Source organism: Amphibalanus amphitrite, unplaced genomic scaffold, assembly GCF_019059575.1.
Source record: "Amphibalanus amphitrite isolate SeventyFive unplaced genomic scaffold, NRLGWU_Aamphi_draft 000044F_arrow, whole genome shotgun sequence".
NCBI classification, from domain to species: domain Eukaryota; kingdom Metazoa; phylum Arthropoda; class Thecostraca; order Balanomorpha; family Balanidae; genus Amphibalanus; species Amphibalanus amphitrite.
In genome coordinates, this window is record NW_024881540.1 from 860,468 (window position 1) to 883,726 (window position 23,259).

Sequence of the window (23,259 nt, forward strand, 5' to 3'; positions counted from 1 at the left end):
CACGACTCTCATAACGGTATTATGAGTGTCGTAGTGGGTGTTCTATGAGCTCTTCAGCTTCATCCATACTCTTTAAGAGTGTGTCGAGTGTAGGTCAACACGTGACACGCGCAAGAGTGATTTAACCCGCGCCCTGCTGGGGGGGGGGGGGTGTTTGAACACCCCTTGTGGTTTTTCGCAAATATCTCAAAGTGCCGCCGTTTTTGGTACACCTTATCATACATCAATTCTACACATGTGAAACTTTCACACCAAGGTCATTCAAGGTCAGGTCACCAGGTCACTTGAAGTGACCTCACCTCATAAAAAGTTTCAATGTCTGTCATAGCTACACCGAGTGACTGATCGCTTTGAAACTTTCAGCGATTGCTAAGGTCAGGTCAATTTTGCGACCTCCCCATTTTAAGTCATTGGGAGAAAATTGAAATGCGCCTCTTTTGGACGAAAGATAATATAAACACTCTTAAACACTGAATTACAAGTGGTTTAGACACACTGAACATGAAAATGGTGGCCGTTACCCCTGTTTATGCCCTGAGGTCATCTTAGGTCACGAATAGTATCTAACAGTTTTTCGCAAATAACTTTTGACAGAGGCATGCTAGAGCAATGAAAACGCCTTAGATGTGTTCAGCTCGACGATACGGATCGACTGATATGCAACTTGACCCTTTCCGGTCAGGTCATGACCTTGACCTGAGGTCAAATTTTCAAGCTGACCTTTCAAGGTCAAGTTATAGTTCATTCGATGCGTCTTGACAAGAGAAACACGATGCCGGTAAAAGTAAGCTCGTACAAGGCTTGGGTCAAAAGTTATTGCAGAAAAACTGTTTCCGAAAAAATCGGCTATTTTTGCAGTTTTTGCTCCCTGCAGGCAAAACCGTTGACGTTAGGTCAAATCTGAGATAATTAATCAGAAAGGGCGTTAATAGGGCTATCGAATGCGCTTTCCCGCGACGCTGTAGCTCTATTGGTTCCCGATTTATGCGTTGGCTTCTTGGAAATTGTCGACATTCGACCTGGAAATCGGCGAAATTTTGCCTTCAATGACCTCTGGTGACCTGACCTTTGACCTGACCAAAAAATTGACCGAAGTGATTTCGTCATTATTTTTGACGCTCTTTCGAACGCCGCATTCCGCGTATCGCTACGTGGCCCAGGAGCCGAGTTAGAACGGGGGGGGGGGGTGTTCAAACACCCTCCCAGCAGGGCGTGGAAATCCAGGACACCCAGCCGGGCGTGGGTTAAGGAAGCATCTTTATGGGAGTACTTGGCTCCGAAGAACCGAAGAGTGTAATTATTTTTTTTTTGTGTGTGAAGGCAAAGCTACCCTGTACCCAGAAAAAGAAGTTCAAAAAAATGATAAAGGTAAATTGCCCTTTTGCCCCCAGTTGGAATATCCGGCTAGCTCCCCTTTTGACGCGCAGTTCCAAGCAGCATCCACGTCGAACAATCCAAGTCAGTCTTGAAAATTCGCGGGCAATCTGTCCTCGCCAATCACCAAAACATCCCGGGGCGATGCTGCGAGGGTGCTACCTCGAGTGTGTCGGTCGCTGGCTAGATGTCTCCACTTGCGTGCTCGGTGGCCGGCCGCCGGCGCTGCGGCCGCCCGGGCCCGCTGGGCGGCGCGGGGCGGCAGTCAGCGCGGCCGGCCGCCGGGTGTCGTCAGTGCGTTATTCTGTGCCCGCTCCCCGCCCCGGGCTGCTCCAAGCCGTGGCCGTAACCCGACACCTTCCCACGTCGCGTCGCATCTTATCATGGGCCGGTTGAACTCTGAGACCCGTGCCGAAATGTCCCCCATGATGGGTGCCAAGGACAGCGTCACGATGAAGAAGGACCTGGGTGTGATGAACGGTGTCGCCATCATCGTCGGCATCATCATCGGCTCCGGCATTTTCGTGTCGCCCAAGGGTGTGCTGGTGTACTCGGGCTCCATCGGCCTGTCGCTGATCATCTGGGCGCTGTGCGGCCTGCTCTCGATGGTCGGCGCACTCTGCTACGCCGAGCTCGGTAAGTGGCACCGCGCGAGCGCGCGCATTACTCGCGCCGCCGACCGCGCCACGCGGGGCGCCCCAGCTGTGCTCTAGCGCTGCGCAGCGTCCCACCGGAGCGGCGGCCGGCCCGTCACAGAGCCGCCCAGCGCGCCCGGCCCGCCGGCCAGCCAGCCATTGGCAGGAAATGAGGGCCTCAGGATGAACCACTTGCAATGAACGGCCGGCCGCTCCATGAGAGACGGCGGTACGCCCGGACCCGGCCCCGGCACGTGGCGGTACGCCCGGACCCGGTCCTACGTCCGGACCCGGTCCGGCCCCGGCACGTGGCGGTACGGCCGGCCCCGGCCCCGGCACGTGTCAGTACGGCCGGTCGCGACCCGGCACGTGGCAGTACGGGTGGACCCGGCCCCTGCACGTGGCGCTACGGGTGGACCCGGCCCCGGCACGTGACAGTACGCCCGGGCCCGGACACGGTCCCAGCACGTGCCAGTATGGCGGGACCCGACCCTAGCACTGTCGGTACGCCGGACCCGGACAAGGCACGTGCTGGTACGGCCGGAGTGGGCCCCGGCACGTGGCCGTATGCCCAGACCTGGCCAGTGGCCACGGCAAGTCGTGGTATGCGGCTTTCGTGAGCCCCGCGGCACGTAGCAGTTAGAATAAAACCCAGTCGATTTTCCCGCAGAAAGCAAGACTAGAATTGTTTTCACCTAGTTGGCAAATAATTTCGACAGGGATCGTCCCAAAGCAAGGATCTTGGAATCATCTCTTTCTTCATACCAATCTCGAAAAATGCTTTATTTTGGTCCTGGGAAGTATCTTGACCTGAGATCAAGGTCGGGTCAAATAATACCTACCCGGCGGTCAGGCCAGGGAACATGCCAAGAAGGAAGTAAAACCGCGTGCCATTCGTTTTGCCACTGGTATACATACTTACAAAAGAAAAAGTAATGATCATATTATTAAGTGACCGCGATACAATCAGCTTAGGCCCTAGGGTCAAAAACGCAGAATAAGCATTGGACCAGCTAAGTGGCGTATGAGAATGAGAAATGTCAGTTGTTACCTAGCATTGGGTATTTCAATCATGGCGCTAAAACCGAATTTTGCGTATTTTCCCCTTGTCAGCTATTGGGGAGTTTTTATGATTGCCCTGGACCAGACCCAATGCCATCTGTGGGAAAAAAAACTATAAACACGGTAGATAGTTGTACGAATTCGGGGGCTTGATTCTTTCATTCAGGAGCTTGATTCTTTCTGTAAGACCAGAGATTGATGTTCTTACCAAGTTCTTACGAAAGAATATCTGGAAATGAGAGTTAAACAATCACGAGTAGGTATAATGCGTTTCGAGCAGTTGTGGAAAACCGACAGTGGGGGCACCGATCTCGGCCGGGGAGGGTCAAATATGTATATGACTTTTTGTTTTAAATAGGGGAAAATACAAGGAAAAAAAAGAATGACCAATAACATGGCAGTGAATGTGAATATATATCGGTAATAATAATATAGGTAATATGTATTTATACAGTCATCATGATAAAAGTACCTATCATCCTCCTAATGAAAATAAGTGGAATTTGTATACACTTCAACATTTGTTTTTGAATTTCAGGAGTACATTGTGAATGGCATATCGTAAATCGCTGAGAATCTTATCATTTATGATGCTTTTAGATATAGGCCCTGACATGAATATCCCCATCTGGATTCAATGTGTTCTTTCCGTGTTTCCTGTTTGACGGGGATCTGTCAGTTTCGGCGACTTCTGATGTAAACAATTCATCGCATGTGATCAGCACCAGGCACCAATTGTTGGGGACGGGGATGTCAACGGTTCCTATAGCGCTCAGATTTTAAACATTTGGACAAATAATTACTGCAAATCATGTCTAAATACCACGAAAGCGGAACAATGCCTACCAACGGGCGTGCGGTATGCAGTATGATGCGTACCTACTCGTTTGGTAGGCATTCATTGAGCGGCGCGCGCAAGGCGAGACTTGCCAAATTTGCGGTCCGCGCCAATTTTGTCGTGGATATTGTTACGAAGTTTAAAACGACATCCGTTTAAAAAGACATAAATTAAACTGAAAAGGTGTCTACAGTCCCTTACCAATAATGAACAATTTATCAATTAACCTTCGCCCCAGTGGGGGGGGGGCATATGTTACCACCCTGTCGCGTTTTTCGCGTGTAAATAAAAAAGCGCGGCGCGTAGCGCCGCGCCGCTTGGGGTAGCTTTTTGTACATCAATTTTGGACAATGTGTGAAATTTTTGACCCCAGGTCATGTCAGGTCAGGTCACCAGGTCAAGTTAACTGACCAAGCCTAAAAAAAAGTTTGCAATCATGTCCAGCCTGCAGTGTTTGTCAGAAAGGTTTCAAACTTGGTGGATTGCATGATGTTATAGGCGCCTACAATTTGTATATCTCGGATTTTTTATATACGTGACCTAAGGTCAGGTCAGTGGCGTGACCTTACCATTATAAGGCAATGGAGAAAAATGAAAATGCCTCTAGATCCGTGTGTACGCATAGGAACAGTCCAAATATTTCAGAATCACAATGATTTAGTCCACTCGTGATGACCAAGGTGTCATTTTTGCTGATAGCCTCTAGACAGGTCATCCGAGGTCACTTGAGGCTACAAACAGTTTTTTGCCAATAACTCGCGATTGGAAAGAGATAGAACGCTGGGGATGGTCTCATTGTGTTTGTCTTGTTGAGACGCATCGACTGATATGCAACATGACCTTTTCCGGTCAGGTCATGACCTTGACCTGAGGTCAAATTTTCAAGTTGACCTTTCAAGGTCAAATTATAGTTCATTCGACGCGTCTCGGCGAGGGGAACACGATTCTGGCAATAGAAATGCCGTGGCTTTTTGTAGTCAAAAGTTATTGTCGAAAAACACTTTTCGTAAAAACAGCTATTTTTGGAGTTTTTGCCCTCTGGAGGCTAAACTGTTGACCTGAGGTCAATATTGATAATAATCTTTTCAAAAGAAGAGCTCAAAAGCTATCGTTTGCTGTTCCATGCGTTTTTCTAGCTACCATAGTTCCTGAGATAGCGGCATGTTTTCTGAAAAATATAATGACAATTGGCAAATTTTGACCTTTGATGACCTCTGGTGACCCCAATATTGCTCTAAGGTGAAAAATGACTGAAATACTTTCAAACGTACGCATTGAGAGCTATCGACTGCTTTTTACCGCGTCTTTCTATCCCTCTTCGTTTTTGAGTTAGAGGTGGGTGGTAACATATGCCCCCCCACTAGGGCGAAGTTGGCTGAAACCGCCACTGGGGCGCGGGTTAATTGTTCAATTACCTAATTTAATTGACTCAGTTACCTAAGTTTGTTAGAAGACATATGGATGTTGATAGGATACCTATAGCTGTAACAATAGCTGAGGACAGGGACGACTTGACTTTTCAATTGTTTCGTCCCCTCAGCCTATGTGTCTGGTCATATCTCTCAGCTCCTGGTTCACTCGGTATAGGGGGCCCGAGGCTCCGTGCCGGGGCACGTGGGCCGCGGCTGGCCGGCGGCTATCGGCCGGTCGGCGCCGGCCGCGGCCATATGGCTGCTCGGGCCGGCCATGTGGCGCGCGCCGGGGGGCGGCTGCTTTTTGTCGAATAGCGCGGCTCGCGCCGCCGCCGGGTCCAGCGGCCACTGCAGTCTCTGTGATCGGCGCGGAGACAAGATGCTGGCCCCCCGGGCGGCCGCCCTCCGCCCTGCGCCGGCCCGGCGCTATACCATGTCCAAGATAAACCATGCTTCAGTGGTGCCGCCGTGTGTTACCATGCAGTGCAAGCCGTTATGCATAAATAGCAACTCGGCATTGGAATTTTGAAGCTGATGGCATTTCCTTGTCATTCTGCTCTATCTCTCCTACGTGCATTATTTATTGCCCAGGGAAAATTCATTCTGCATTAATGTCATTTTTTATTTACTCGGGAACGTTCCAGTGTTCATGTCAGTAGTCGAGCGTTCATATAGTTCATACTCATGCCCTGTTTGACGTGGGGGTTGGGGCAGCCAGCCGCCAGGACATATACGAATTACGGAAGTCTATACATAGACTGATGCGTTTGTTGTACAGAGTCCGGCATAAGTTTTCTCTTCTTAAAAATGTGCTCTCTAAGTACCTATAAGAGGCAGCGATCCTTTTTTTTAAATTCGAAAAAAACTTTTGCGATTTTTTGGCTATTAAAAAAAAAATACTTTTTTGATTTAAGAGGGTCAAAATCCAAACCTATCAGATCCTCTGAAAAAAATCTGGTTAGAATGTGTAAAATTGATGCGCGGAGGGGCCCTGAAAGTTTGGTGACGAGTTGACGACATCTGCAGCTGTTTAGGAGATAGATATCGACGGGAAAGGACAGGGGGGGGGGGCGTTTCGCCCCCACCCCCCACCCCCACCTTACGGGGCGCGGGTTAAGCCCGCAGGAGCCGTATAGTCAACTACAGAATGATGTTCCACTTTTCACAGACAATTATTTGCCTGGAGTGGTAGACTGTGCCACATCACACAGGTTGAGTTCACAAATTATAGCTTTGTCCCAATGCTCACAATTGACACGCCTTAATTGCGTGATAAACGGCAAAACTTGCGCTCCAGTCAACTGATAGCTTCGGAGTGGAACATCATTCGGTAGTCGACTATACTTCATGCTATTTTTTTATAGTTACGGCAATCATTCTTGATCCACATACCTAATGAAATGCATTTTTGGTTCATGTTGAAAATTGGTGCATTGGCATTACCATGTTCCATTTTGTCGGTGGTTCCACGAATGTCACGCAGAGTAGAGTGACTCTTGACATAGCTTGGTGACAAAAAAAAAAAAAACGCTGATGCAGCGTTCGAGGAGGGAGCCAACAGCGCCAGCAAGAAGCCTACTCGTACACCGGAGCGCTTCTGTCGGACATGTTTACCCCGGCTTATCACAGCTCTGTAATCATATGTTTCGCCCTTTGTTCAGTTTGTGCCGTTTTTAGGTTGACATATTCGGTAGATCTTTTTATACAAGCGCCACGCGCCTAAGACCAATATCCAATACAAACATTGTTTCCGGGAACTTTTTCATAAATTTAGCTCGAATATTTGAATGGGCGATTTGACAGCGGGAACCCACGCTACGCAGACTTTGTTACCTCCCTGGTCCCCTACAGTCCAATCGTGTGGTTATTCATACTTTCGGGAAGATTTGGAATTCGGATGCCGTGCAAAGCAGGACTCGGTCCGTCCCACCGACCGATCAACCGTTGTTCTATATACCCTGGATCGACCGGCCGTGACTGTTCCCACCACCCGGCGCCATTCCAGTCAGGAGTTTCGTATCGCCGGCAACTCGAATCCGGGCACTGACTACCGCGGGGGCCAACGCTCTATCAACTGGGCTACTGAACGGTCAAAAAGCCACGAGAATTCTGCTCTTTTGGGTGGTGCTATTCGCCAGGACGAGCCACGAGATTTTTATGCTCACTGGCTACACCGACAGATCGACCGCTTTATAGATTTCAGCAATGCCAACTATACGGAAAAGTAGGCGAACCCTGACCATCGTATTTTTTTTTTTTGTATAAAACATGTCTTTGTAAATAAAATGGCATCATTTGTTCCATTGTGAAACTTGTATAACATATATTGATTTGGTTGTAGAGAAAATTAGATGCAGTGGCACCATGCGCTCCTGGGTTCGGGATCTACAAAAAACTTTTCTCGATAACTACTCGTATGACCATTTTGTGGACAAAATAGCTCAGAAGATCAATGCGGGCCCGTTATTTGGCTTTTTAGCCGGTGTTGCCATTAGAATTTCTTTACTGGAAATGCCGGTTTCTCAGAGCGTGGTGTAGATCTGGCTGGGTTTAGGTAGGCTATAGCCACTGGCGGTTGCATTGCGGCACAGTCTACCTTCTGTAATAGACTGCCGCATACTGCAGCCCTTCTACAGTTTACCTATGCCCACAGAATCTCCGCAGATTAGCCGCCGGTTTCTGGTCAAGTGACCTTAAGGCGACGTCAGTAGATGGGAACGGGGCCGGGGGGGGGGGAGACGATGGGAAGACTGCAAGATGGGAGAGGGTTAAAATCGATTTGAATTTCATTGCCGCATGAAACATGCCTTGAAACCCACGACATTCGTAACAATACAAATATGGGTTTAATTTAGTCGTCTTCATCCTGAACTAAAGTAAAATTTAGCACAATCGGACGGTATATGGGTCTGTCCCTGGGCCTGCGTAACAAGCTCTGCTTGACATGGATCCCGTTACTCTGGGATCCCGTTCTACCTACTCGTTCATTCAACCATTCGATCTCACTTTAAAAGATATCGTTTCTTGAAAAAAGCAGTTAATTGACCCCAATACAGGTGTATCATGCAGTTTGACTCCGTCGCCTGCACAGCGCTCAGTTGGTGACAGCGGCGCGTCTCTGCCCACAGGCACCATGATCCCGCGGTCGGGCGGCGACTTCGCCTACATTCACGAATCGTTCGGGCCGCTGCCGGCGTTTCTGTTCCTGTGGGTGGCGCTGCTCATCATCATGCCGACCGGTAACGCCATCCAGGCGCTCACCTTCGCGTACTACATGCTGCAGCCCTTCTACAACACCTGTCACCCGCCGGACGACGTGGTCCGGCTGGTGGCCGCCATGGTTATTTGTGAGTACCGACCATCCAACCCCTTCAGAACACGCTCCGTTTTTTATGATTTTAGCACACGCGACTTTGTTGTTGCAATGATGGTGAGCACTAAATGATGCCTCCATTATTTATTGGCAGAAGTTGTCAAAAACTAGGAATGCAGATCGCTTACTGGCTATCAAATGAGATCATTGTAGGATGTCGGCTAGCTTAGAAAAGCGGCCGAGTTAGAAGGGGGGGGGGGTGCTCTGTGTTCCCAGCCAGATCTTAACCCCCCCCCCGCAGCAGGGCGTGGAAATCCAGAAACCCCCAGCGGGACGCGGGTTAAACAGAAGTGACGATAATAACGAATTTACAATAAAAAAGCAGAAAAACCAGGATTTCGCGACAAAAAACGTAAACACGGCGGAACAGCGGCAAAACGGCTGCGCACTGACCATCTGGGCTGCAGGAAACAGCGCAGCTAAAATAACAGCGCTGCAGAGCTGTAGGGCACCACAGCCTCATTCCGCGCCGTGGCAGGGTAGGGAGTCGGGTACGTTTTGTCGGCACCTTCGACCGGACGTAAAATTTCATGTAAATTTGCTGAAATTTTTAATGAATTTGCAGTTCCAGTTACCTTCTGACGATTACTTGCTATGTACCGCACCTACTTGACATACAACTAAAGAAGCATATAATCTTGGAATGCCCATCTCACTCCGTTTTACAATCTATACACTTGTCAACACGTTCATTTCAACACGAACAGATACTGGCGCTCGCACGCATTCCGTTCACTGTTTATATACCCCGGGGACCCAGAGGCGTTTGTGTATTTTTAAATGTTGAGTGGTGGCTTGGGTCTTATGTGTATGGGCCTCGTGTATGTTTGAGACTGTTATCGTCGTTATTGGTGGGGGTTATCAGTTCTGTTGCACCTCGGGGTGCTTGTATAGATTCCTTTGATTGTGGTCAGTTAACTCTCACACATATAGTGGATTGGTTGGACCCCTCGGTTTTTTCGCGAGTAACTCTTGAAATAAGCGTCCGATCGCAACAGAACTTTCAGTACCCTCGAGTGATTCAATTTTACACAAATACCTGACCTACCTATCCTAACCATATGTAGGTTTGTGTAAGTACCTACCCTTAACATTTTATGAACTTGACCCAAATGACCTTTGACTTGTTTCCGGAGCCCCGAGACCATATCAGGCCGGAATCACGATTCGGCATATTATCGGCGCAATTATACGTGCGTTTCCAGGCCTTTACATCTTCATTTCGAAGGCTAGGAGCAGTGGGTATTTATCAGGTTGAAAATAAGAAATGTACTCTAAATGGCATGCACTAATGCTTTGTTAGCTATGCCCTTGTACAGTCGGTTACAACTTGATCGATAGACACTCTTTATCCGCCGGTAATCTATGCCTCAGCACTGGCAGTAGCAGCCCCCTGGTACTGGTAGACTGTGCCGCTTGGCTTGGTGTTCAACGGCACAGCCTATCCACGCCGTATGACACCGGCCCGGGTCGCCGGAGGAGGTCTTCATTCCAAGAAGTGTTGTTAGATTTGAATGTTGTTAGATTTAGTTAGACTCCCGAGCTGGGAGGGAGGTGGGGGGGGGGGGGGGGCAGTCAAATACATTTTTAGTCACCCGGACGAAAAGTCGGAGGGCCTCAGCCCCCACGAAGCCCTTGGCTCCCACGCCTTTGATATAGTTCCTTTCGATCAACTTGTAACCGACTGTAACAAGCAGACATGTGCATGAATCCGAGAAAATGGAGCTGGGATCTGATCCCACGGATCCTGGGCCCAATCTTACCAAATACCGTGAATGCGCATTCACGGCATTTGGTAACATTCAGAGCTATTCCACATTTACTTTTTCATTCGTTCAGGCAACATTAATAATCATTAACACTACCAAAATCACTGGACAAGATTAGCTGGATGTAAATAAAAAGGATATCTTTGATATCAGTGCCGTAAACTCCGGCCAGTGCTGCCAAATCCTATTCACGGCATTGGTAAGATTGGGCCCTGATCCTGGGCCCAATCTTACCAATGCCGTGAATAGGATTTGGCAGCACTGGCCGGAATTTACGGCACTGATATCAAAGATGTCCTTTTTATTTACCTCCAGGTAATCTTGTCCAATGATTTTGATAGCGTGAATGATTATGAATGTCGCCAGAACGAATGAATAACTGAATGTGGAATAGTTCTGAATGTCACCAAATGCCGTGAATACGCATTCACGGCATTTGGTAAGATTGGGCCCCGGATCCGACGGGATCATAGATCCAGCTCTTTAATTTAGCGAGAGATCCGTAGGGATCATAGATCGGAGTCTTATTTTTTGTCAACACAGAAATCCCCGAAAATCACTCGTTGCAACTAACAAAGTTCTATTTTAGTGATTTGATGTGATTGCACGTCATAATGCATAGTTTTGTGGCACTTATTGACTTAGAAACACCTGGAAGCCTGGCTTCAAATGATGTGCATGGCGGGATCCACTCAGATCATAGATCCACGTTCTTGGTTTATCGTCAGATTCTATGAGATCATAGATCCAGGATAAAATTTTCACGCCAGATCTGGCGGATCATAGATCCTAGCCTGCTGAGTTTCCTCCGAGATCCACTGAGATCATAGATCCATCACTCGGATCCATGCACATGTCTGGTATACCAACGCATTTCTATGAAAAATGCCTCCGTTGCCACTGCCCACCTTTTCACTGAGGTCACCAGGGCATTGACTTCGGGAACCTCTCGCGCCACAGACGCCAGCGGGCTGTGCGCAGTCTGTCATGCAGTATACCATCAGCTGGCAGGCACAAGTGACTCACTTTGCTCCGGCTGTCTGTCTCGGTCGGGGTCGTCGCCATCTCAATTACGGCGCGGTGCTCGTCGTCTGCACTCTGGACCCACTGAACTCAGAAACACGCATTTAGGGAATGAGTCATGAAAAGACCAGACCGTTTTAGTGCGCAGATGTTGTCTTTACTTAGCATACCTATCCGCATTGTGTGTGTGTGTGTGTGTGTGTGTGTGTGTGTGTGTGTGTGTGTGTGTGTGTTTTTAACAGTTTTGATTCACTATATAGCTATAGGTCGACTGGTGGTATTTCGTTGGCTGCTTTTGATACTGATTCGCAGGTGCTGAATGCCCACTAAAGCATTGACAGCTGATGAGCAATATCAACTTCGCACACTAATTTCGGCTATTATACCTATTTTTTCAGTAAACTGATCGTTGTGAAAAACATTCCGTTGATGCTATTGCTATTGATCAACCTGCCTCGTCCAAATCCTCAATTGAATCAAAATATAAATATCAAAATTACAAAGTCAAGCACCAACTGAGCTTTTATACCATTCGACTCAGCTCGACGAGCTGACTCGACGATCTTTGGTTGATAAAAGTCGCAATCGAATATACCCAACTTTGTAATTTAGTCATTTATATTTTGATGCAATTGAGGTTTTGGTCAAGTAACATATGCTGATGGTTTTCCTCACAACTCTTTCAAACCTTCCTCGTCAACTAGAGTTTCGTGTATTGTGAAAAAGGCATGCACTGTATATGTCGACATAACTTCCCTTTTAGTTTCAATTCTTTGGTTTTTATATAAGGAACTTCTTTGCTGGGTTACTCTGGGGTGAAATTGTGAAAGCCAAAGAGCTCGCTTTATTGATCGGCTTATCATTGGAATAAAAACAAATGTTGACAATACGAATGGGAGTTTTAGGACTCCTTAGGTTCACTTATGTAGAAGGAGATGTTCAAATGAGACACTTGCTTTTTAATCAAAGATTAATATTCCCTCCTATCTGTTCGTCATTTTTGGACGAACTATATCATGTTGCAACTCCGACTCAATTTCGAGACGACCAATTCGGCGACGCTATGACGACCTTCAAGGCGCTAACAAGTGTCCATTCAGAGGACAATACTGCGCTCTTCTGCAGCCACCAGCCCACTGTGAAGCACTCAGCTGAAAAGAGCAATGCATCACGCGACGATAGCGGACGGCGGTGACAGCCAGCGGTCGCGGGTCGGGACGCGGTGCACAGCGGCGGTGGACAGTGGTGTCACTCGACCGCCGCACCCACCACAATTATCGCCAATTTCGCCAAATTATTTTCGAGAACGGTTAAAGCGGAATTCACCCTAGACCTAGAGTCAGACGACTGCCCTCAGCCCTACTCTAACATGAAGTTTGCTTTGAGTTCCACTGACATCATACATACCTAGATCCAACAATCGTAAGTCGTATCGTCTCAAATGTGTGATTTCTTATATGTACATTTTTCAGTATGCCTACTAAATCCTTGACTTTACTTTACAGGTTTCTTGACGTTCATAAACTGCTACAATGTGCGGTGGTCCTCAACAGTTCAAGAGGTGTTCACTGGAGCTAAGATTGTAGCACTTATCATCATCATCGGAACAGGTTAGTGGAATGTGATTCGGCAATAATGTGCTGGAAAACAGACTCAATAATATTTTTTTTTTTTCGGCCAAATCTTACACATTTGGGTGCATAGGCTAGGCCACGGAATATATAGTCTACGACATATACGATATATACATACGACTAGAATATATGTCGTAGACTATATATTCCGTGGCATAGGCCTCTCTCAAGGGCTTGCCAGCATATAATGGTTAGGGCGTTATAGGGTAATGATTAAGTAAAATAAAGTATATTCCAGTTCATTGTTTTTGTTCTGTGAATTACAAACGTACCGAAGCATTTGGATTTCGGCTTCATCTTTTTTTCGGCTTCGGCTTCATTTGGATTTCGGCTTCATCTCCGTTGATCTCGTAGTTAACTTTGTATGCACAACGAAAATTGGCATATACGTAAGCCAATTCTCGGTAAATAGGCATGACTCATTTGACCGTTGCCTTTCTCACGGGACAGGTGTATACGTGCTAGGTACCGGTGACTTCAGCAAATACAGCCAGCCGTTCGAGGGAACGCGCCTGGACCCGGGACGGATCGCGCTGGCGCTCTACTCTGGCCTCTTCTCTTACGCCGGATGGTGGGTATTGACCTCCCATAGGCTTACTAACCTACGTATACTGTGACACTCATTGTGCGACATGTTGGGTTCGTCCATGGTCCAGTGTCCGTATGGTTAGGGTAATGATAAAAATCAATGGTGCGCTCATCACTTTTTGCCAATTTAAAGTGCTGTTTTGATAGTTGTACTCGCCGTGACAGGTTGAACCAACACCTCGTTTACCGTGTATGGCTATTGGCTGTAAATCGGGATGCATGCATGATGTGAATAATTTTGCGAAGTGGGCAGTGTGACTCACATATCCTCTACTTAACCCGCGACCGATCTTCGTCGGAGCTACGGCCGTCACACTTCGTGAGAGGTAGGTATTCAATTTCGACTAAACCGACATTGTCTCGAAAGTCAAAGCCCAAAGCTCGACGTTGGCCCCAGGCTCTGACACAAGGCTCTTGCCTTACCTCTCGCTCTCTTACCTTAACTACTCTCGATTATTCGGCTGCATTTGATAAAAAGTTGTCTCCCTTAACAGCGCAATAGCGGAATGAGTTGCATGCTGATTGTTGAGCTTATTTTTCACAAAGCACAGTACTATGTCACATAGAGCGTTTATCGCTCGTCTGGGCACATTATGCACTTTATTTACATCTTATGGTGAAAAGGCTTCAATGGCCCGCAATTTAGTGTCATATTTCTTGCATGAGGTACTGCTCTGCTGCTGACAAACATAACCATTCATCTCGTCGACTGCTGCATATTTTAAATTGTTTATTTTATATATCTAAGCTCGAACATTATAATTTGAGCACTTTCTTTTAGTTGAGCCAGAAGCGTTGTACATAGAACCGGTGTCGCAGCTCAAGTACAGCCGGTTACAAGTTGGTCGATAGGGACTGTATCATAGGCGTGGGAGCCATGAGGTTCCCGGGGTCTGAGCCCCTCTTGACTTTTCGATCGGGAATTTCATAATGTATTTAACCCCCTCCTTCCAAGCTCTGGGCATCTATAAAATCTAACAATATTCAAATCTAGCAACTCTTCTTGGAATGAAGACCTCCTCCGGCGACCCGGGCCGGTGTGATACGGCATGGATAGGCTGTGCCGCATAACACTCAAGCCAAGCGGCACAGTCTACCATGCAGTACCAGGTGGCTGCTACTGCACAGTGCTGATGCATAGATTACCGGTGGATAATGAGTCACTGTAGATCAACCTGTAACCGACCGAACAATAAAATGGAGAGTTCCTTACCCCAAAACGTTGTATATTGTATGACGTTTATGTATATTTTAGACATTGTAGCTATATGTATGTACCTACGTAGGGGAGAGTGGGGTGGGTTGTATCAGTTTTTACTCCGAGACCCATAACCTCGTAACTATCCGTGATAAAGTCATTATTTCCATACTATCTCCTTCCTTGATTCTTCTGCTTTTTTGTGCAAAGTAACTTTTCCGCTACCTCTATCAGTTTTTCTTCTACGGTCTGCCGAATAGAACAATGTTTTTGATGCAACTTGCCCCATGGCTTGGGTGAGTTGTATCACATGGTGGGGTAATTTGTATCACTATTTCACGTTTCAGGGAGTGTGCTTGCTACTGGTTTTGAACATAACAACAACATCAAGTGGGGTTAATACAATGTATATGCTCAAAGGCTTCACTTTTATTAGACCAAACTTAGGTCAATCCGAACGAAACATCGAAACGAACAAAACATCAACAGACTAGACGCAAAAGTGGCCCGTTAGGAGCAAAGAAGCCAACAAATTGTGCCGAAATGGAACGAGTATTGACTAGCTACCTACAAACGCGAGCCAGGGCTTAGCTTTCGCGATCAAAAGCAACATACCCATACATACATACATACATACATACATACATACATGTTACAACATACCCCACCCGGCTCTGATACAACATGTACCTCGCCGCCATCTTGGAAAAAACATCCTCGTGCTCAAAAACAGCGGACAGCTGGAGAAATCCATTTTCACTCACGCAGCCTTAGAACCTACACTCACCACCGCTACGGAGATCTTTCAAATTCGTGCACATCTAAATGCCCAAAACACACATTTTCTTGCAACTTATTTTTTTTAGAATGACATTAAAAAAAAACATAAAATCGGCTCTCACCTCGAGACGCGTCCACCCAGCCACACGACAGAACAGGGAAAGATGGCGCCCGGAAAACCTCGTCGGCAGGTCGTGTCACAAGCGCCATCTATTGGATAAGTTTGGCACAATTCGCCCTGATACAACTTGGACATGATACAACTCTCCCCGCTCTCCCCTATATAATACGGAACGTTCGTTACCCGGAAAAACAGCAAATTTTGCACATCTAAACGTCGAATTTCTCAAGGACATTTGTCGCTTAGATATGAAATGTTTTCTCCAGTCAGTGGAAACTGGAAAGTGATAAAGCTGTTTCTGCTTCTTCTTTATAACTAATGTATGTTTTGTATCCGCTGTGTATTCTTTTGTGCCATCTTTCTATTTTACCTCTGACTCTATTTTAACACCAACGGTCTTGTTGTTCTTTCAGGAACTATCTCAACTTCGTGGTAGAAGAACTCAAGGATCCATTCAGGTAAGGGATGACGAATCGTTCTAAGGTGGACTCGCATCCCTGCTTTCATCGGTTTCTTACGTTCGTTATGTAGAGTTATCACGGGTGGATGATAACTCTACATAACTCTACATACTAGATGATAACTCTACATACGTTACCATACCTGGAGTCATCATACGTTCACGTAATTAGTTATGATTAAATTGATGTTCAAAGCGTTTAAACATTTTCTCGGGAACTCTCTCAATACAATGCACAGGTTATCACTTTTGACCATTCGAGGGTGTGAACTGTGACTGTCTTTAATCAAATGACCTTTCATGACCTTGAAGCCAAGTGGATCTTATTATGACATAGGTACCGCTATTAAAACTGATAGGTAACACAGAATGAATATGAATGCGGCAGGAGCCTGCCGCGCGCCATCTACATCTCGCTGCCGCTGGTCACTGTCGTCTACCTGCTGGCCAACGTGGCCTATTTCGCCGTGCTCTCGCCGACCGAGGTGCTGGCCTCCAACGCTGTGGCAGTGGTGAGTGGGTGTAGCCGCATTTATATTATTACCTATATACTTAGCCCCGAGCTCAACCACCAACAAAAACAATCACCAGCTTCAGATCATCAGAAGTCCCTGCAAGCGGACTCTGACAGAAACATTCAAGCTATAGTTTCAGCCAAGCGGTCAGGAAACAGTACAGTCAGCCAAGCGTTGCCAGAAAATCAACACTTCAAGCTCGTATGAAGTTGAGAAGGAAACAGCGTTTGGGCCTATATTTTAGCATGGCAAAATTAGCTAGATGCTTTCGTTTTGTGAGGAGATGTAACGCAAGCATGTCCAGAACAGGGTTGTATACGACTCAATCAATAGCAATCAATTCAATCACGACAAATTTGGGAAACCAATCAAATCAATCAAGTCAGAGCAGTTTTCGGGAATTGATTCAATCGACTCAAACGCGACAATGAAAGGAATCAATCAACTCAATCAATCGACTCAAACCAAGATATACATTAGGTTTTTTGCCCCACCAACTTGGAAAGTGTCCATAGCAGTCTGGTGTACCTACCTACCTACCTACCTACGTACCTACAGAAGAAACATAAAAATATTTTCATTTAAAATTATAAATTGCCATGCCATTCAAAGTTTCTATGTAATAAGGAAGGATACCTAGTGATGGACAGGTGGATCATGATATTGAGGTTCAATGGGTAGAATTGGAGCAGAAGTTTCATTTAATGGGTGCAAAATAACCCAGTAGTTGACTTCAACAAACGCCCCTTAACCCAAATCACCACCTTTCACCTAAAAGTTGTCAATTTAACCCTCGCATGTGTGCGGCGTTTGCCAGCTTCTAATGTGTAGGGGGGGGGTCGGTTGGACCCCCCCCCCCTTGCCGTTTGGCCCCTGATCGAGCTAGAGCTTCGCGGAAAAAACGAGCGTGTTGCCCGTGACGAGAGGAAGCCGATGATACCCAATTTTAAGGTCCTAGGTCATTGGTTGACCTTCCAGGTCAGGTCAATGACCCAAAGTCGGGAAAATCGGGACCTGTTAGAAAGTCGTAAAGTGTGGCTGCTAAGGGGTTTTTCGGGGTGCTGATCACGAATATCGTGTTAGTTTTGATCACAGATGATATCTTGAAGCATTTAGACCAGGTCGGGTCAGGTCAGGTCAGGTCAACCAGTAGGCGTCGTGACGGGTATTCGTAGTACGTGTCAACCGCCTCTGACAGCTTCGTAACATGTTACGAAGTCACCAAAACTACTTCGTAAATGTTCAAATGGTTGCTAAATTCGAATTCAGCTCCAAAAACTAGCCTAGAAACATGTAAAACTCGAAAAAAGTGACCCGAGGTCACCCGAGGTCACCAAAGGTCAATGACCTGACCTGACCTTCAGGTGACCTTGACACACACGGGAGTAACATCAAATCACATGTTTGAACGTTTGAAACCACGAAAAGCTTGCAAACACGCGGCTAGTGCGAGCCGACATACGCGAAATCGCGATTCCGGCCAAACATGGTCTCGGAAAAGAGGTCACAGGTCAAAGGTCATTTGGGTCAGGGTCATGAAATTTTCAGGGTAGGTGTAAAATTGATCAATACGAGGGTACTGAAAGTTTCGTCGCGATCGGCCGCTTTTTACGCGAGTTATTCGCGAAAAACCATGGGGGGGGGGTCCATCCGACCCCCCCCCCCCCCTACACATGCGAGGGTTAATTTTGGCCATATTCCAGCTAAGTCATCAGGCCATCTACCTCATGTTAAGCCCCCGTCTGTCTCTTATGTGAGTTATGCGGAGCTCTTCTGAATTGAACCCTGAACATAATGAACCTAGCTAGGTTTCATGCCACACTGACACCATATGAAAGTGTTGAAAATGTGCTACAAATTTGACAACTTCATTAGGTATGCTTTATGAAGACAGTAGGAAAGCAGGTAGGTACCTACTTACCTGCCTAGATGTGTCACTGGCTACCAACAGTACCAACGAAGGTAGATAGGTTATATGTGAAGAATTCAAAACATTTTTTGCAATACAATTTGAAACTGTTAGGACTGGGGGATAGGGATGAACATTAAAAATATATTTAAGAGGAAATGGAAAGGACAGGGACTCTGGAACCACAGGATAAGTTAAAGACAAAGGAAGAAGGTACAAGGAAAATTAAAACGCGAAAACGGCACGGTGCGACTGCGAAAAAACAAAGAAAACGTTTTGCCGATAAGTATGCTAAGCTTTTATAAATCCTTATTCTACGTCTTTTGATTTTTTGGTAAGATGACGTCATTGGTTATCATGTAGTATGATAGATCATCATAAAATAAATCGGTTGTACAACATTAATTTCGTTTTAATTATTATTTCATTTGAAATAAAACCACTTAATAATATTCGGTAAAATATTTTAAGGAAAATGAAATATATTTAATATGTTATGCTTAGGCTCTCAGGAGAAAAGTATCAACAAACGTTCTGTTGCAAATTAAACAATGTAGCAAATTAGCTATTAATTTACGTAAACGTTATTAGCGAGACGAAAACGACGCTTTTGTTTCAGTTATTTTTGTAGGAGTTTCAGATATTTATAGAGTTCAGTGGGTTGTTTCTGAGGAGATGTGGAGATGTGAATTATTAATTAATCACACTTTATTAGTATATAGGGCCTTGCACTTTATCATCTGGATTAAAAAAAAGTTTCCTGCTGAGTGCAGAAAGGTAGGTAGGTGCATCGCCAGGTATTATCTCATCCATGGCCAGGTTCTATCACAGGATTGGAGCAGTTATTGCAGTTGAAAGTCAAAGTTGGCTGTTCATGTTTAGGCCCTGTTCTTTATTTGGCCATCTACCCCATATTGCAGTTGTGATGACAAGCAGTTTTCAGTGTAGTTTTGTGATCTTTGATGTCATCAATTGGTGTCATTATTTTTCGTCAACTAAAACTTATTTAAACTTTCCATTCAATCGACTCAATCATACGAGTCACTCTAATTTTCGGGAATCAAATCAGTCAACCAGTCGCTAAAGTCAAACGAGTCAGTCAACCAGTCATCTCGAAAAGTCAATCGACTCAATCCAATCAACTCAAAATACGCGTTGAATCAAATCAATCAATTCAATCGACTTGATTGGTATACAACCCTGGTCCAGAACCGGACATGGCATAAAAAACATTCCCCGCTAATATTTTTCTTAGTTTGTAGTTTCCTAGTTGACAAGAGATTTTGTTTAGATGGTTTGTAATGATAATAGTGATAAGTGGTCCCCCTCCAACTGCTTTAAAGTGACCATCCCACCTTAACATTAGTTTTGAGTTGAGATAGCCAAATTGGTGGCCATGGCCTGCAAATACCGGTTTGGGCACTCACAACATCGACAAATGCTTAAATTCGGAGATATGGAATTTCAAACTTGCAGTTTTCGGATTCTAAGGGGCTAGTGCATTGGTATGCCCCCTTAGAATTTGTGACGTCAGCGGAGATCTAACGATTTTTAAATCTTTTACTAAAACGTTTGGTAGCACGCGGTGGTATATGCTGCTTTGCGCGCAACAAATGCCGCACTTTCAAATAAAGTCGCTAGGAACAGCGGAGATCCCAAAAAGTAAACAAAAGTAAAAGTCTAATATCTTGAAAACCGGTGAATATTTTTCGATGAAATTTGGTAGATATTCGTTTTCGCTCTTTCTGAACCGAGCGACATCACTTTCGTGCCAATTCATTAACTTTTTTGAAGGTGGGAGGGTCCCTTTAAATGTTTCCCCGGTCTATCGAAGCAGTAGATTGAATTCAGGGATTAATATTGCATGTTATCAAAGTTTAATTGCCATAATAAGTTTATTGGTCAATCGAGGCATCATTGTCAAGCCCTTTACTTTGCCATCCAGCTTTTTTATTTCTGGTTGCCATCTCTTATCCCAATATTTACCTATGTGTGTATTTATTATGTTGTCATGTCTTTTCCTGTAATCAGCATGCTCTAAGGTAGATTTGATGTGCCAACCCGCCTAAAAATGCAATATGCTTTAATCTCCATAGACCTTTGGTAACCGGATGCTGGGAGTCATGAGCTGGATGATGCCGTTCTTCGTCGCCTGCTCGACGTTTGGAGGGCTCAATGGCGGCATCTTCGCATCCTCGCGGTTATTTTTCGTTGGTGCCCGTGAGGGCTGCCTTCCGGTCGCCCTGGCAATGATAAACGTCAACAAGTTGACCCCAGTGCCTTCTCTCGTATTTTTGGTAAGTATTGATTCATTTTGTTGATGTGTGCTACGTGGCATGTATACAATACGTTCAATGGCGTCGTTTAGCGCTTTTCTCTCCCAAACATTTATCAGTTACCGATCGGTTTCTGTGACGCACCATTTCGTTTCAGTGCTTTCTCACACTCTGCATGCTGGTGACATCGGACGTGTACTCGCTGATCAACTACATCAGTTTTGTGGAGAGTCTGTTCATCACTATGTCTACGGCCGGCCTCCTGTACCTGCGCTGGAAACTGCCCGAGGCCCCGCGGCCGATCAAGGCGAGTTTAGACTCACCATTATCGGTGTAGAACGTCTCTCAATAGCCATCACGCGGTGTTAAGCAGAAACGTTGCTTGCTGCTGCAGCACTAATTTTATTTTGCTGCCTAAAAACATTTTTTTTGTATTTTCAATATTCAATTAGCCGATGTATGGCCAGAACTGATTAACGATTATTAATTCAGATTAATAATGGTTTCTCTAGCACGCTAGCAAACGTAAACGGCCATGGGTGGAGCTTTCCCAGGGAAGTTGGTGGGGCAAAAAGTCGTCAAACCTCAAATGTCCGATTGTTAGGTTAGATAAAGTGCAACATTGAATCATTTTTTCATTACAGAGATAACATTTTGTATTACACACACATTTCAAAGCTCCTCAATGCGAAAACAAAGTCCTACAAATCAGCGTAAGTTGGTGGGGCAAAATGTTTATTGGTGGGGAAAAATGGCAAGTTGGTGGGGCACCCGCCCCACCAACTGAATAGGAAGCTCCGCCCCCGTAAACGGCTTCCCGTTCTACATTGCTTCCATTACGGCAGCAGTATCGGATGACAATTGGTTTCTCCATTACAAACGCAGGTGAACATCGCGCTGCCGATCATTTTCCTGGTGGTGTGCCTGTTCCTGGTGACATTTCCCATCTACATGACGCCGGTGGAGGTGGGCGTGGCCTGCGGTATCATCCTGTCGGGCGTGCCCGTCTACCTGGTGGGCGTACTGTGGCGTCGGAACGTCTCCTGCCTGGACGGCCTCATGGGTACGTGACAGTCGCCTCTCCATCGTACGGCACGAATGAACTGAGTCGTATTGAGTTTTTACGCTCACTTTTTTAAACTGACATTTTGGATGATAGTTATGAGATGTTACTTTTACGGTGTGGTCGCTCACAATTTTCATTGTGTCGTATAATACGCTCTAAGCAATGCTGAAGATCTCTATATTTAATTTAGTAGCTAGATTTGTACCTAAAGGATGTATGTTCTCTGCTATCATGTGTGGGAAATCAAATTAAACACTATATCATGACTTCTTGTTTTCAGATTCCATGAATAACGCGATACAGAAGTTGACCAACAGTGTGATCGACACATCCAAAATGGATTGATGGTGCTTCGAACGCGGCTTGCGTTTTCCCAAGCTGTGATTTCGGACCGCGCTGTGCCGTATCGGAGGCCGCCGTCGGTCGGGTCGCCATCTAGCGGTGTGGCGCAGAGCCATAGTGTAATTGGTCGCCGGTAGGTGACGCCAATGGCGGCACGGGACTCGCCGAGTCAAGATGCGTGTTGTCGTTTCCGAGACATGAGCCTCGGCCGATTGTGAGCCGTGTGCAGTTGGGTGCCGGGTCGACGCGACCAGTGTTGCGATGACTGGTGCGATCCAGCCGGTTCACTCGTGCGTGTCGCTGTGTGAGCCAATGTGTGCATGTGGGCATTTCTGACCCCTGTCCTGCGGCCAAACGGGGAATAACAAGCGGGTGGGCGTCTTAGGCCGGTTTGTGTACGAAGCTGTACACAGGTAGACGACTTGAAGCGAATGGCGACTGTTAGGTGACTTGTACGTTTTTATGCATCGTTATAGCAATAAGCCATCGAGTAAATTTATTGGCTGGGTAAATTTGTTTAAAAGAACGTTTGTTGACTGACCTTCGCGCATTTTCTCCTACTTACTAACCAATGACGTGGAACACATGTTCATCGTGTTGGATTATCACCATACATTAGTTGATAACCCTAGCGAAGCCACGTACTTCGCTAGAGTAGTTTGACAGTTGAACGACGTCAACATTTAGCCATAAGGTATATGTGCTGGTGTGAGAATGATGTGTTTTCCTGTAGACGCCTATTTTAATAACACGAGTGTTTGCCAATGTGTTAATGAGTAGACCGGTAAGATGCTCTTGACAGCACGTATCTGGCTTTGGAGCATGTTTGTAGCGGTCAATAAAATATTTTGAGCCTTTGGAACGAGCAATCGTGAGTAGAATCG

The 23,259-nt window shown here is 46.0% G+C and overlaps 1 protein-coding gene across 1 annotated transcript; it reads left to right on the forward strand.

Moving 5' to 3' along the window:
• The first annotated feature begins 1,565 nt into the window (after positions 1-1,565).
• Positions 1,566-23,232, forward strand: LOC122377430 (Y+L amino acid transporter 2-like). Its single transcript, XM_043357455.1, has 10 exons — positions 1,566-2,010; positions 8,450-8,668; positions 12,992-13,096; positions 13,571-13,691; positions 16,221-16,265; positions 16,656-16,779; positions 20,788-20,988; positions 21,125-21,274; positions 21,853-22,030; positions 22,314-23,232. Exons 1-10 carry the CDS (start codon positions 1,758-1,760, stop codon positions 22,376-22,378), a joined length of 1,461 nt encoding a protein of 486 aa, XP_043213390.1. The 5' UTR covers positions 1,566-1,757; the 3' UTR covers positions 22,379-23,232.
• The last annotated feature ends 27 nt before the right edge of the window (positions 23,233-23,259 follow it).

Bases quoted from the DNA above. Each gene is read 5' to 3' on its own strand.
- LOC122377430 (XM_043357455.1), top strand. From the start codon at position 1,758: ATGGGCCGGTTGAACTCTGAGACCCGTGCCGAAATGTCCCCCATGATG. The intron at 13,097-13,570 runs GTTAGTGGAATG...CTCACGGGACAG, and splicing joins TATCATCATCATCGGAACAG to GTGTATACGTGCTAGGTACC. The intron at 21,275-21,852 runs GCGAGTTTAGAC...TTACAAACGCAG, and splicing joins AGGCCCCGCGGCCGATCAAG to GTGAACATCGCGCTGCCGAT.